At 39.3% G+C, this 15,190-nt stretch overlaps 1 protein-coding gene across 2 annotated transcripts; it reads right to left on the reverse strand.

The window, feature by feature from the left end:
• Positions 1–1,035: 1,035 nt before the first annotated feature.
• LOC129779561 (sodium-coupled monocarboxylate transporter 1-like) lies at positions 1,036–15,190 on the reverse strand. 2 transcript variants are annotated; one of them, XM_055787115.1, is made up of 9 exons: positions 15,035–15,190; positions 13,899–14,286; positions 13,680–13,839; positions 6,207–6,272; positions 5,956–6,007; positions 3,345–3,412; positions 2,848–3,252; positions 2,410–2,787; positions 1,036–2,353 (listed from the first exon to the last, which is right to left on the reverse strand). In XM_055787115.1, exons 2-9 carry the CDS (start codon positions 14,204–14,206, stop codon positions 1,934–1,936), a joined length of 1,857 nt encoding a protein of 618 aa, XP_055643090.1. In that variant the 5' UTR covers positions 14,207–14,286; positions 15,035–15,190; the 3' UTR covers positions 1,036–1,933. The 2 variants fall into 2 exon arrangements, with proteins under 2 accessions (XP_055643090.1, XP_055643089.1); XM_055787114.1 differs by lacking the exons at positions 1,036–2,353; positions 2,410–2,787; positions 2,848–3,252; ... (1 more) ...; positions 5,956–6,007; positions 6,207–6,272 and adding exons at positions 6,351–6,831; positions 11,857–12,487; positions 12,545–12,699; ... (1 more) ...; positions 12,887–12,938; positions 12,993–13,058.

The following is a 15,190-nucleotide window of genomic DNA, read 5'->3' on the forward strand; positions in this document are numbered from 1 at the left end:
ACAAAGTTTATTGGCGGAATTTGAAAGAACGGATTTCAGTCTATATAATATGTGATTTCCAAAACTATGTTATTTTTTGTGTTTGAGTAAATTAAAATTGAAATCATGAGTTTTTGGATGAAGCCCCATCAATAACTTTGAGTAGGATTAGGATATAGACATGTTCTGCATCGCAAAAGGTTGGTATCAATAAGCTCTAAAAGTCGTACGAAGACAGTTTTGATGTAGAATTTGAAATATAGGAGTTACAGCAGAAAAAACACGTGTTTTCATGGTCACCCTAATGCAAATTAGAAAATAGCACAAAATCGATTATTTTAAAACATAGAAAAAAGCTTTGTTCTAAAAAGATGTTTGAAATAACGGGGGTACAACATTGTTGAACTATGTTTTTCTCTAACTATAAAGATAGAAAAGTTAGATTTTTCATTTCATCGACAATTTTGGTCACTCTGTTTTTGATAACATAAAAATGAGCGCTCTATCATATGTAACAACTTTGTCTAAGACAGTTTCTGTCTAAACAATAACTATTTCCCTCAAAGTTGTTTTTAGCGATTTCTATCTGAGTTGCATTAGGGTAACTATGGAAAAACGGTTTTTTACTATAACTTTTATATTTAAAACTCTACATCAAAATGGTCTTCGTACGACTTTTAGACTTTTGCGATGCAGAACATGTCAATATCTTAATCCTGCTCAAAGTTATTGATGGGTTTTCATCCAAAAACTCATGATTTCAATTTTAATTTACTCAAACTCAAAAAATAACATAGTTTTGAAAATCACATATTATATAGACTGAAATCCGTTCTTTCAAATTCCGTCAACAAACATTTTTTATGTTTGTCCCAGAAACAATGACAAACAAATGAAAAGAGTGTGTTTTATGGGAAGAAATATCAATAACTTTGAGTAAAGTTGAGATATTGACAAGTTCAGCATTGAAAAATGTTTGTATTAGTAAAGCTCTAAAAGCATGTAAAATTTGAAATATAAAAGTTTATTGTAAAAATAGTTTTTTTCATGGTTATATCGGTTATTTCAAGAGATAGAGAAAAACTTTGCTCTACAAAGATGTCTCAAATAATTGGAGCTACAATATTGTCGAACTATATTCACCTCTATCTATAAAGATAAGAAAGTTAGACTTTTTATTTCATCGACAATTTTGGTCACCCTATTTTTAACAACTTTGTCTAAGACAGTTTTTGTCTAGAGAATAACTGTCAAGTTCTAAATGCTAATTTCCACTTAAATGCATCTCCTGGACCATTGTAGAAACCACAATCGATTAATACGTTTTTATGTTATTTTACAGCTCTTTATACTTCCATGAATTATATTCAGTTCCTTACTTCTGATTAATAACAGTGAAAAATTCGAATTTCGTTATTTGTGTTGGAGTATCAAACATTGAAACACAAACCTGAAAAATAGACAATGGCAACATTACAGAGAAGTTCAATTTTCGGTCTGTGACACCGTGCGCGAGTATACGTGTTATGATTTTGCACGCGAGTACGGAAGGGTTAATAACACAACAATGATCATATCACCTGTCTCTGCTGAACAATGGAAAAAAGAAACAATACTCTTACGACTACTGTGTAATTTACAATTTATGGAAACCATAACATGTAACATGTTCACGATTAAAAACCGGCTCTGTTACAGCTACAACATTAATGAGCCTAATTAAATAAATAAATGGGATGAAAAAAAATCCAGTCCTACGTCAAACTTACGTCCGTGGCTCTAGACTCGGTCTCTTCTAGTTTTTTCGTTAACTATTTAATCTCTAAACACATAAAATGAGAGGAACTATACCGGAAATGTAGTGAGTAGCGTTTAATTTATTACATAAATCTTAAACCAATTGACTAAAATGTTGAAACCACTTTTAAGTATTTTTTGGCTTATCTACGACTAGTTATTCCGGCTGATGTATGTTTATGTTTATATCATTTTTTATTGTCGTACAACTTAGTGGAAACTCTTCATCACGTTGTGTCTGCTCTGCAAGAAAATTCCTTATGAAGGGAGCCAATAGTTGTGGATCAATTTTTTCGGACGTTGTTTTCCTTTTCACTACACTGGTTAAAGTGCCGACGGTACAAGAAACAATCGTCCCGAAAAGTGTGAAATATAAATAGGAAATGTGATGAAGAGATTTTTCCATATCATCGAACGTTGGATCTGGTTTAGTAACGTTAACAAATTGATAATGACACCCAGAGGTGATTACTTCTTTGGTTCTATAGATCACCTCACCGGTCGCTATAGATGCTTGTGATCTGAAACACATATAACACATTGATAATAGTCCAGCTATTCCGCCATACAGCGCACCCTACAATGACAGAATATTTGTAATTTTTTTGGTTTAGCTACACATAGAACCGCTACCGTTGCATTCACCCATGGCATGAGAATACCCATCACGAATAACCCGAAAAGTGGCCCTCCTGCAGTAGAGCTAAGCGTCATCGTCAGCTGCATTACTGCTCCTAAATGTTCAACAATGTAAATAAAAATCACGGATATCGCTCCAAACACCAGAACAGATCCTCGCAATATGTACCCTATTTGTGTTTCCGATAGCGATACAAAATAAGGTTTACAAAAATCTTCATATGCTATTGCGGCCAAAGCATTCAGAGCAGACGATAGTGAACTGAGGGCCGCACTGAAAATCCCTGCTACAAACACACCAGCTGCTCCAGGATACTCTTGAAATATATCCATTACAAACAGAGGCAACAGTTGGTCCTTAGCTTTCGCTAACTATAAGATATCAGAGGAGAAGTTAGTTCTGCTTTTCCTCAATCGTTCATTCATACTTACATTAGTGGATAAGGGATCGCACTCATAATACGTAGCAAAAATCAGTAATCCAAGCGCGAATAAAATTGTGAGAACCAAAATCATTCCAAAAATAAATCCCCTAGATGCCTTCCTTGCATCCCTGAGCGTTGGCAACGACAGATACCGTTGAATCATATCCTGACTGCAAGAAACTCCGTATGTATACCAAACAGTTCCGCCCACAAACAACGTCCACACCGAATGGCGCAGCGTAGGATCTGGATCAAAATTTGGTGGCTCAATTCGGCTGTGTTTCCAATTGCGTTCCCAAATTACGGCCGGTCCTCCGATGTCTATGGTACCTTTTACGAAAACCGCCAACAGAGCGCCCAGTGTTACACCGGATTGAACCACATCCGTCCAGACAACTGCCTTCATGCCACCCTGTCAGGAAACCGAACGATGGAAGGATGAATTCAGTGAGATGGAAAATTCAAATTCAGAAAAATTACGGTCAAGTTTTATCGTTTACATACCACACTTGTGTAAAATATGCATATCAAGCATACAATTGGAGTTATCGTATGGATATTGATTCCAGTTACTACAATGAAAATAAAATACATAAAATGGAGTATTTGAAACATATATATATATATATAGGCTGTCAAAAAAGTCCTGCGGTATTTCCGCGAGGTGTCGTTGTAAGCGCGTAGTTCTAGTTGTATTCATTGTATCGAGTCATACTATAGCTTGTTGGAAAGGTATTTTTGCGCGCTATAATATAGTCCTTGACAGTGTTTTGTTTGATTAAGTCGTTCGTGAGTTATAGTGTCGCAAATATGGAGCAAAATAAAGAGAAAATCCGACATATTTTACAGTACTACTATGACAAAGGCAAAAATGCATCTCAAGCTGCCAATAAAATTTGTGCAGTTTATGGACCCGATACAGTTTCCATTTCCACCGCACAACGATGGTTTCAACGTTTTCGTTCTGGTGTAGAGGTCGTCGAAGATGCGCCACGCTCCGGAAGGCCTGTCGTCGAAAATTGCGACAAAATCGCTGAATTAGCCGAGAAAGACCGGCATAGTAGCAGCCGTAGCATCGGAGCTGGGGATAAGTCATCAAACCGTTATTAACCATTTGAAGAAGCTTGGATTCACAAAGAAGCTCGATGTATGGGTGCCATACACGTTGACGCAAAAAACATCTTTGACCGTATCGACGCATGTGAATCGCTGCTGTATCGCAACAAAATCGACCCGTTTCTGAAGCGGATGGTGACTGGCGATGAAAAGTGGGTCACTTACGACAACGTGAAGCGTGAAGCTATATACCATGAGTACCTTACCCACGACGTGCACCCTTCACCAGGCATCTCCAACCAAGTTTGCTTCCCATACTTTTGCAATTCCTCTGTCATTTTTGATCTGTCCATGCGACAAAAAATCCATGGAATACCAGATCACCTACGCTCCAATGTTATTCCGTTGATATTTTCGGAAAAATATGGGAAAGTTGGATCTGATAAAATGTTCTTGAATTTTTTCACATTCCTCGTCAGGACACACTCGTTAGTTGGCAGCGCATGTGGAGTGAAGATGAGTTCGGTCGTTGGTTACACACGATTATCCCTAAGGTTTCGACGAGTGCTTGGTTTAAGGGATTGAATGTAGGTCGTGATTTCATTCGCGTGATATCTCGGCTCATGTCCAATCACTACAACCTAAACGCGCATCTCTATCGTTGGGCTCGCAGCAAACAATCTTTGTGATTGTGGCGATGGCTACCACGACATCGAGCATGTTGTCTGGTCGTGTATCCGGTTCCATGCTGCTCGCTCTCAGCTCTCTAGAGCACTAAGAGCACAAGGCAGACAATCGGATATCCCCGTCCGGGATATCTTAGGTAGCCGTGATCCTGATCTTCTGCTTCATCTATACCTGTTCCTCAGAAACGCCGATGTCAACGTTTAATGATGTTTCCTTCGTTGTGTCCCTGTTTCATATCCCTCCTATCCGATCTATAAAAACTTTTACTTAGTCGCGGCAATACATACACACACTCTTTACAGATACACGGGCCAAAGGTTGTGCAGTCCACTGATGATTCAACAAGAGCCAAAGGTTGTACCGCTCATGACAACTCTACACGAGCTGATGATTGCGCCGGCTAGTGACCATTCTATCCTGGATTCCTCGAGTCGAGAAAGACGCACCACGCTAGATATGAGGTACATACTAGGGGGGCGTTGCTGATTAATGGTCAGCTGCATCCCAATAGGAAGTATCCCGTGTCGGGCACACGTACAGAGCATTGGAGACAGCAACATCCCAATTACGAGAACACTTGTAATACTAACCTCGAGCCGACCGCGAGTAATCGGTTACATATTACTAACATAGATAATAAGAAATACTGTCAAAATATTGAACTCCGGCCCCGTCAGGCTAACGCCTTATGAGCCTTGATAAAAATATATATTTTGGAAAAAAAAAACGTGAAGCGCAAACGGTCGTGGTCAAAGCCCGCTGAAGCGGCTCAGACGGTGGCCAAGCCCTCATTAACGGCCAGGAAGATTCTGCTGTGTGTTTGGTGGGATTGTCAAGGAATAATCTATTATGAGCTGCTTCCCTATGGCCAAACGCTCAATTCGGACCTGTACTGCCAACAACTGGACCGCTTGAAGGTAGCACTCATGAAGAAGAGGCCATCTTTGATAAACAGAGGCCGCATTGTCTTCCATCAGGACAACGCCAGGCCACACACTTCTTTGGTGACGCGCCAGAAGCTCCGGGAGCTCGGATGGGAGGTTCTTTTGCATCCGCCGTATAGTCCGGACCTTGCACCAAGTGACTACCACCTATTTTGGCCATGCCGAACGAGCTAGGTAGTCAGAAGTTAGTCACAAAAGAGGCCTGTGAAAATTGGCTATCCGAGTTTTTTGCCAATAAGAAAGCGAGCTTCTATAATAGGGGTATTATGAAGTTGGCATCTCGTTGGGAACAAGTCATCGAACAAAACGGCGCATATTTGACTTAAAACAGATGATTGTAACTAATTTTATGAACAAATGAAAATTCAAAAAAAATACCGCAGGACTTTTTTGACAGCCTAATATTTTCAGAGTACAAAAAGCAATACCTTGATTAAACGCAAGAGCTGGTACATAAATCACAATGGGCATCCATAAAAGCTAAAATTACAAGAAATTTGCATTTACATTATGATACCTGCACCATGATACCATGATATTGCCAAAACAAGATCTATGATTATAATCAAATCCGCCAATTGGCTCGCCAGAAGACTAATTTCGTTGCATTTTTTTGCTGAATACGTTATCAATACCATTGGACCAGGAAAGTTACTCCCGCATCGTTAGATATACTTACGCAAGCCACCATAAAAAGCACAGAACCAAATATTCTCATCCTTTTGTCGAACCGCAACTGCAAGTACTGTTTTTGAATATTAATATTAGTTAATGCTTATCGCACTTCTAACAGGTTTTCCGAAAAAAAAAGAAACATCTTTTTCGAAATTTCGTTTTATTTACATAGGATACATTTTGAATTCTTTTCATATAATCTAAAGCTGTATGTCCTTTGTTTCGAACTCGTGTATGACTTCCGACATGTTTCTCACTCTAGTTGGTTGATAGTATTTACGCAAAAACGGTGCCAGTAGCAGCGGGTCAATGTCCATATCCTCCGCACGCACTCCCACCGTGAAACTCATGATCACCGAGCATAGGTAACCGATTATGGTAGGTACCAGGGATCCAATGAGCGTGTAGTACAGGAAGGACACGTGGTGAAGGGATTTTTCGCCGACTGGGTTGAAACCATCGGACGGAAACGAGGAAGTTTTATTCAGGGGGGTAAAGTCATAAACGCAACCCTCAACTGTGACAGGTTTCTCCGCGAAAACTATTTCGCCCAGGGCTATGGAAATTTGGGATCGGATCACTATGTACGACATGGTTATTAGACCTCCGATTGTCCCGATAATGGCGCACTAGAAACATACATTATGAAGTTAGAAAATGTAAAATTTATTAGTAGACTATTAGTTCTTTTTGATATAACATGGGCCGTCATATTTTCAAATGAATTCAATCTCGAAATACGCATGGTGTTGAACAATACATTTGCGTTAACAATGATAAAACCCGAAAAAGGCAGCCTACAAATGTATGAATGAAGTCTGTTTGTGGAGTTCTGAGATACTGCTGTAGATGGTGGGCTGCAAAATCCCGGGATTTTTCAACAGACAGCGCCACTCAAAAATGAACAAGATTCATTTCGAGAGGTTCATCTGTCACTAGCTTATGTGTCAAGTTTAATGACATTTCGTTTATTTGTTCACAAACTACAGTTGTTTAAGTGTCACTCTCTGAGCATTCGTATAGAAAATGCGAGTCAGCTGAGGCCATAGGCATTTCAAAAGAACGAGTGGATACATTTTGCACGACATTTTTGACATGAAAAAACTATCCGCGCGATGGGTGCCGCGTTTGCTGAAAATCGACCAATAACAGCGGCGCGTTGATGATTCAACAGCCGGTGTGGCGTAATGAAGCGTAATCGAGTGGAATTCTTTCGATGTTTTGTAACAATAGATGAAACGTGGATCCATTACCACACTCCTGAGTCCAATAGGTAGTCTGCAGAGTGGCACTGAGGCATACCTTTATAGCATACCTCATAACTGTTCGTTAGTTTGATGTCACGGTGAATAGACAATAAACCGTCCAATAATGATGTAACTACTTTTTGCATCAGAAATCAAGTTTTCGTTTCACTTTATATGAACGTAAAAATAAGATCGTGTACGCGGGTATGAAATTAGTATCAGGGGGAAATGGAAGTGTGGATTGTGTGGACTAGAAACAGCCACTAATCAGGTTTATGGGATCATTCAAATATTCGTTCCACAATACAGCAATCACCGACAAATAACGTTCGGCATCTGCAGCAATGTTTAAAAAATAGTCGATTGTCTCTGGTTTCAACATACCCCAGGGTCGAAAAAACAATGGGGAGAGTTTAAATGCTCAGAGCAATACGGAAAAAGACTTTTCAGTCTAGTTTTCAAAACCACTACACTTGATTATCTCCATTTGATTACCTGACGTGCAATTCTAGCGATATTAAAAAAAAAAAATCAGTGTTTTCGTACCGATTGAGTCAGCACGCAAAAATGATTGTTTTGATTTCACGGAACAAGGCAAAGTAAACAAAGACGCGGATTGCGTTAAAGCATTCCAATACTCTGGTAATGGGTGTCATAAGGTGGGTTGAAAGATAAGGTTTACTATATATATTTTTATCACATCAATCCACATGCGCATTTTCCGAAGTTTATGCTTCTCTAGGAACTCGTTGGGAATTTACATGCTGATCAAAAACTATTGTAGGCTGGGTACATGGTTTCTCTTCCATAGATCACTTTTTTGTAGGACTTACTATTTTTGAGTAAAAAATGATCAAAATTATTTAGCCCTTCCCATATGTTATTCTAGATAAACTTTCGGGAAACTATGCATGCCAAGTTGTTGTTGAGTTGAGTTTCCAGAGATATGTAAGAAGTCGGTTGAATTGAAGTATATAGTGTAGGATAGGGGCTTTCCACATACCACGTGGACAGAAAAACGCATGATTTTCAAGATTGTCCGAGAAGCTCATTATCTCCATATTCATATAAAAATATCACTTGTGAATCTACTCTCGAGTATATTCATTAAAGCTGGTTGGTTATTTGAGTATCAAAAAATGAAACAATGAAATCAAGCGCTTTGTTTGAGAATAGTTATTGGCATATATCAAAGAAACTCGTCGAAACAATACAGAAGTGATGTAAATAAATAAAAACGATGTTGATCTAATCGCACTGTTCGAGTAGTAAAAAATGTTGCAATGTCGGATTCGAAATTAGCACAATGTTGCATTCTTGAATCTGATCGAGTCAAATCCTATCGGGTTTCGCGAATGTTGCAACCTTGGATGGCAGAATGTTAAAATTGATCTTGATCGTTCGGATTGGGATATGTCAAATTCGATCGGGTTCTGGAATGTGGGTTGATATGTAGTCCATATATCGTAGCGTTTTTTGTACCCATGCATCACCGGGTGGTTTACCCATGCTAAAGAACCGTGGTTCAAGACAGCTGTAGCGAATAATGTGGCGCGTATCGAGGATTAATCTTTGTTAAGTGTCTCGATATGAGTGTCATCAGTAGAAGTATGGACTTTCCAGACGAGGGGATTCCTTTGTAATAGGAGCGTATTACAAAAATTACCAAATATCAATAAAGAAAAACGTCATTGAAAGAAACACATCTTCGGAATTACTATCTTCATTTAACAGACTAGCCATTTGAACTCTATTGTTGTGTTCAGATGCGAAACATAAAGAAAACAGGAATTTCAGTGTTTCATAACTATAGAACCAGATGGAATTATTTTCAAAACGGCCTGATTCAGATAACAACACCAATGTACAGTCAGAAGTGCAATGAAGTACTTCAGAATCATTTACTTCTATTTTTGCAACAAAAACACCGTAATAATTGGGTTAATTGGCATCAATTCATAAAACCCGGAAAGCCAAGGCACGGTTTATTGAATAGGGGCTTCAGATTCTGGACTGGTCAGCTTGTTTACCAGATCAAAACCATATCAAGAACTAATGAGGAGTTATCGTACGAATAGTAGAAGCAGCTTACAAGCAGTATGAGTGATTTGAAGAGCTTAAACAAGCAGTATCCTCTGCTAGAACGAGATACACACTACAACATGGCGCAGCTTGGTCAAAATCACCCCGAATGGGTTATTTGAACTGATTGAGAACTAAAGATGACCTATGAATAAGAAACTTATTGGAATTCATGTGAAATTGACGTTAATTTTGTAAAGGACTGAGGGTTTTCCCATCTGGTTCTATAGTTATGAAACACTGGATTTTTTGTTTTTTGAATGTTTCGCGCCTAAACACAACAATAAAGTTCAAACGGTCAGTCTTATAAAAGAAGATAGTTATTATGACCCACAGTGACCAGTTTCCCGGAGCTGCAGAAGTCTTTCTAGAGAGAACATATGTAGACGATTTTCTAAACCAGTTTTGGATCAGAAGAAGAAGAGTTCCGTGTTTCCAGAGGTTCGCCAGCTCAATTTCGATTTCGAATAATAAGTAGGAGCAAACTTGTTCGCATATTCTTGTGCCGCACAGATTGAAGTGATGTCACTCAAACCTATGACTATTCCAAAGTAGGAACTTCAAAAAAGCCTTTTGGGGAATAGAATGATAAAAGTCGTTCAAGCCAACCACCATTTTCCCTTCAAAAAGTCTTATGACAATTTAGTCACGCTACTGTCTCTTCAAGCGGACCGTTGAAATTATCATCCATTCATTCAATTATCACCAATTCAGAAAACCTCGTTCGTAGTGTGCAGTGGGCCGCATTTCAGCTGTAATAGTTCAATGACCCGGAGTTTTTGTGCTCTCCATAAGAAAAATGGCCGTAATTTATTGATCAAATATTGGACAGAGCTGAGGAAATGCGACTGTCAGTTCAGTTTCATACTACAGGGTCTTTCAGATTAAACGCTCACACAAAAAAAAATCGAATAGCTCCTTATAATTTTTTTTCGCTCCGTCGATGGTAATACTGCATTCCCCACTTCGGAACGACAATATTCGGCTACTCGTTCAGTCTGATCGGATGGTTTTTAGTGTCTAGATGTACAATTTACAAAAACGTGTATTTTTAGTGAAATCGTATTACTCGAGCAACCGAAGCCTTAATGGAACTTTGTCCGCTTATGGTAAGAATTTCAACTTTTCTCGTCGTCGATTACTTCCTCTGGGGGTACGTGAAGGACCGTTGCTATGTTAATAAGCCACAAAATTTGGAGGATCTTAAAGAAGAAATAACTCGGATTTTCAACAGCATCGAAGTCGTAATGTTAGAGTTGTGCATGAAGAATGTTGTTCACATCGAAAATGTCCTAAAATAAGCTTTATTTTCGTTTTTTAAAAATAAAAATCGGTTCACTTTTGTAGAAGTTATTAGAATTTGTTGCGTGAGCGTTACAATTACATCAATATAGGCGGTGTCATAATAAACATAATACAGTATAATGTAATTTAGATTTCGAATTGACATTCGTTTTAAACAGTCCTGAGTCGATTTTCTTACCCTCCGCAGTCTACTCGGGATATTCCAGCTGTGCCTGCAACTCCTCTAGCATAGCTCACATATTATAAACCTCTTCCATTAGAATGGATAACTGTGCTTGATCCCGCTCTTTATCGTAGCCTTTAATGAACTTCTCTGCCCAAGCCATCATGTTCATGAATCCATCATGAGCTAAACCGAACCTATCGATGAAGTCTCGACCGCTTAGAGATACGTTCCGCGTTCAACAGCTGCCAACCAACGACTGAATCTGAAATACTCTTCCTCCGAAGCTATACCCAAGATGGCAGCCCCGTTACAGGGGATAGGGGTCCTTGGGCTAATAAATCAATGACTCCGAAAACAAATTTATTACGAAAATCGAAATAGAAATAGTGCGAACTGGATTAATGGCAACGTTTAGCATGAAACAACGGACACGAATTGGTGCAAGAAATGTGTTAACCCTGGCGCAGTAGGGTAAGCTAGCTCAACTGGCTAACGAGGCGCTGCGCACGAAGCTCGAAATACTAGGACATAGCGAAACCCGTTGACCGAATTTTGTTGAACATACACTACCTTCTGTACTGGTATTGTTATACCGGACATATGAGGAGACGTGGAGTCCGCTTCTTCCTCAGCGTACAACACATAAGCTGAGGCAACATCCTTCCTCAGAAAATCCCAACGACGCCAGCTAGGATTAAACCAAAGCCTGGTCCAAGCCAAATGTGAAACTGTCACTTTTTATCATTGTTCGATATCATATTTGATATCATATTGTTTTGTTCCATTGAATATGGAAAAACACCCAGTGTTACAAATGAACTAATAGTCAATGATAAGCAAATCATCTAACTTACCGTTCCATTGATCCGAGGAAAGAATATACCCATTAAGAACAATCCGAACAATGGTCCAAGGGTGACGGGTCCAAGACTCATCGATAGCTGGAGCACCGCGCCCATTTTCTCGACTACCACAACCAAAACAACTGCTAGAGCTCCGAATACTAGAACTGTGGCTCTCATGATGTACCGAGTTTGAAACTCTGTTAGTGGCCTTTTCACAAATGGTTTACAGAAATCTTCCAGGACAATAGCCGAGAGTGAGTTTAGCGCTGTCGAGAGTGAACTCAAAGCAGCACTGAAAATACCCGCCACAAAAAGTCCTGCCAAACCTGGGTATATAGCCAAAACTTCCATCACCAACAGGGGAACCAGCTGGTCTTTCGCTTTGGCCAATCCGGTACTCAGAGGATCACAGTCGTAGTGCATTGCATAGATCAGCAGACCGTTGTAGCAGCAAAGGGACAACACGAAAGTTGTACCGATTAGGAACAGAAGCATTGCCCTACGAGCCGCGCGTAAGGTGGGAAGCGAAAGATATCGTTGGACCATGTTTTGATTGATGGAATTCGTTGAGGTCCAGAAGAAAGCTCCACCGATAAACAGATTCCAAAAAGTACTCCTAGATGTGGGATCGGGATCGAAACTAAAACCAAATATCGTTTGAGTTGAACATCAAACATTAGGGAGTGAATAGTATTACTCTGGTTTGTCGAACCGTTGGCCTGCCGAATTTCGCTCAATTACTACTCCAAGCCCTCCCACATCTATGGTTCCCTTCACGATGACAATGATCATAGCGCCAACCATAACCATTGTTTGAATGACATCCGTCCATACGACTGCCCTCACACCGCCCTAAAAAGTGGACTCATCATAATTATCAATCAAATAACCATTTTCTAAAAAAAAATGAACTTACAACGCTGGTGTAGAAGATACAAACTAAGCAAACAATCGGCGTGATCACATGAATGTTGACTCCCGACACTGTTGAGAAATAGAGCCGTATTTAGAAGCGATGGATTTTATTTTGTGTGAGTACCTTGATTAAACGCCAATGCAGGAACATAAATGACAATCGGAAGCCACAAGAGCTATAATAGAAACGCTGTACAACTCTAGAGTGGAATATGGTGAATTAAACCTACCAATGCTAAAGTGAACAGAATCGAACCCAACAGTCTCATCCTTTTATCAAAACGTAACTGTAAGTACTAGAAATATAAATTTTGAATTAGAGAATTTCCGCAGCGAATATGACATACGACCGTATAAAATAGCGCTCCACAGTACAGAATCTGAAATGTTTCATCGACTCACATCATGCCCATGAAATGTTCCATACGAAACTGCTCGCTCTCAAAGTTGCACACAAGCTTGAGAAAATCGCATACTAAGTGGGTTGCTATGAAACTTTGTGCTGAGGCATATGAAACAATTCTCGATTGACTGTCACTCAAATAGCTAAGATGCAATATTTGCAATATTTCATACAGAAAGTAGGAGATAGGAGAGGGTGGTCCTAAACTGAGCCTCATGGATCTCAGGAATAACGTTACCTAAAGAATTTTCTGCAAAACCAATTGAAAAATGACACAACTCCGGCAGTGTCACATTCAAAATCACTCAATGGTGATGTTTTTAGTCAAATTAGTCGAAGAACAAATAAAACAGTTCAATTATAAGAAACGTTTAGTATCTAAACACACTCAACAAAATAATCATTCCATAATCATTTTCATTTATCATTCAATATGTTTTCTCTTTCGATAGAATAAAACGAAACTTCTATGATGAATGGATTAGTAAAAATAATCATTGAAGCGTATACATACCTCATATGCTGACGTAATTTGTAGATCGTGGAATACGGGCAGAAATATGTAATGCATCAGAAATCCCATGAGAACGATGGCAAACACAATGTAACAGTATTGTGTGCCGTAGACATAAATTTCTGTCGATGTCCCAAGAAGTGATATCCCAGATATCCAACTGCAACAATTGTTGTATAAAGTCAAGGACAAAAATAATGCAACCTGATCTCCAATTACCTCGCCACCAGGGAAACCGCCACCGGAAATATTTTCATTTTTCTTCCACCGACCAAATAATCCAGAGCTTCGGAGTCTCTTCTAGCCGTCTTTCGATTCTTATGCTTCAGATGATCTTTATAGCCGAAGAAAATTCCAATAAAAATGCAACTGACCAACATTAGCACAAACACCAAATAATCCGGCCAGTTGAACCTCTGCAACGAACGACTAAGTTCGTCAACACTCTGGCCATGGCCGTCCGCATCCGCAGCGATCCCTTCCGATACACCTTCCAGCGGTACTGTCGATGATTCCCCTCCAGACATTATTGTATCACTAATATGGGACGAACTACCACGCAATAATGAATGCCATTAAATGCAACTGCACGCCAGCTTCACATTCACTTGTTAAAATAAAAAGATAACAATTTGGATGATTATCTAGAGCGCAGATTTAGTTCTCTGTGCTCCACACATCACGTCACTGATAAAGGATTTGATTTATAGCAAGAAGACTGCCTGATCTGACTGATCTCAGCTTGCGCGACTTTTGTATATCTTCGTTTCAACATATGCAAAGCTCACGCCATTGATTACGCGACACCAAACCTAGACGTATTTTATTGCACATGGTCACTATAACCGGAGGACCGTACGGACTTTCGTACTTCACTGAAGGTTAATTGAAATTTAAGTTACAAGCATATTCAAATTCCCTAGATTTTGCCAGTGCGGCATAAAAATCTCAGCTAAGTACTACTAATAAATTGACGCAAGTAATACCTACGTTGAGTAGGCAAAAGTTCCACTGGGAACGTTAGTGCCATTAAAGAAGAAGAAGGTTTTTCTAGTTAGATCAGAACAAGAAACAACGATTCCGAAATCATGATTTTGACAGACAGCATGAAAAATCTCCCAAAAATTGAAACGCTGATTTGGTAGGAGCATTGGCTGAAGATTGTAGCACAACCAGAACTAGTAGCAATATTCAACGTGGATTGAACAGCTGTTACAAAACGTTTGCAAGCAATGTGAATTATCCTAAAAACTAAGAACAGGGCTTCGCATGCACTAAAAGACTTAGGAATAAACCGTCGCCGTTGAACCATTATTTGTGGAACACTGCTTCAAATATAAGAAAGGAAAATTTACCGCATCTAATAATCATTGAAGATGTAAATTGGGAAAAATGAATCCGTGATTTTCACGCGAACATCAAAACTTTATTTATCATTGGATGATCCAGTTTAGGTTAAGTATGCAACATGTGCCGGTGCCGGTGCTATACTTAAAACGAAGCGAAGCGTT

Source organism: Toxorhynchites rutilus, chromosome 3, assembly GCF_029784135.1.
Source record: "Toxorhynchites rutilus septentrionalis strain SRP chromosome 3, ASM2978413v1, whole genome shotgun sequence".
NCBI classification, from domain to species: domain Eukaryota; kingdom Metazoa; phylum Arthropoda; class Insecta; order Diptera; family Culicidae; genus Toxorhynchites; species Toxorhynchites rutilus.

Bases quoted from the DNA above. Each gene is read 5' to 3' on its own strand.
- LOC129779561 (XM_055787114.1), bottom strand. From the start codon at position 14,206: ATGTCTGGAGGGGAATCATCGACAGTACCGCTGGAAGGTGTATCGGAA. The intron at 13,840-13,898 runs GTAATTGGAGAT...CAATTGTTGCAG, and splicing joins GCGGTTTCCCTGGTGGCGAG to TTGGATATCTGGGATATCAC. The intron at 13,059-13,679 runs GTATGTATACGC...TTATATTTCTAG, and splicing joins AAATTACGTCAGCATATGAG to TACTTACAGTTACGTTTTGA.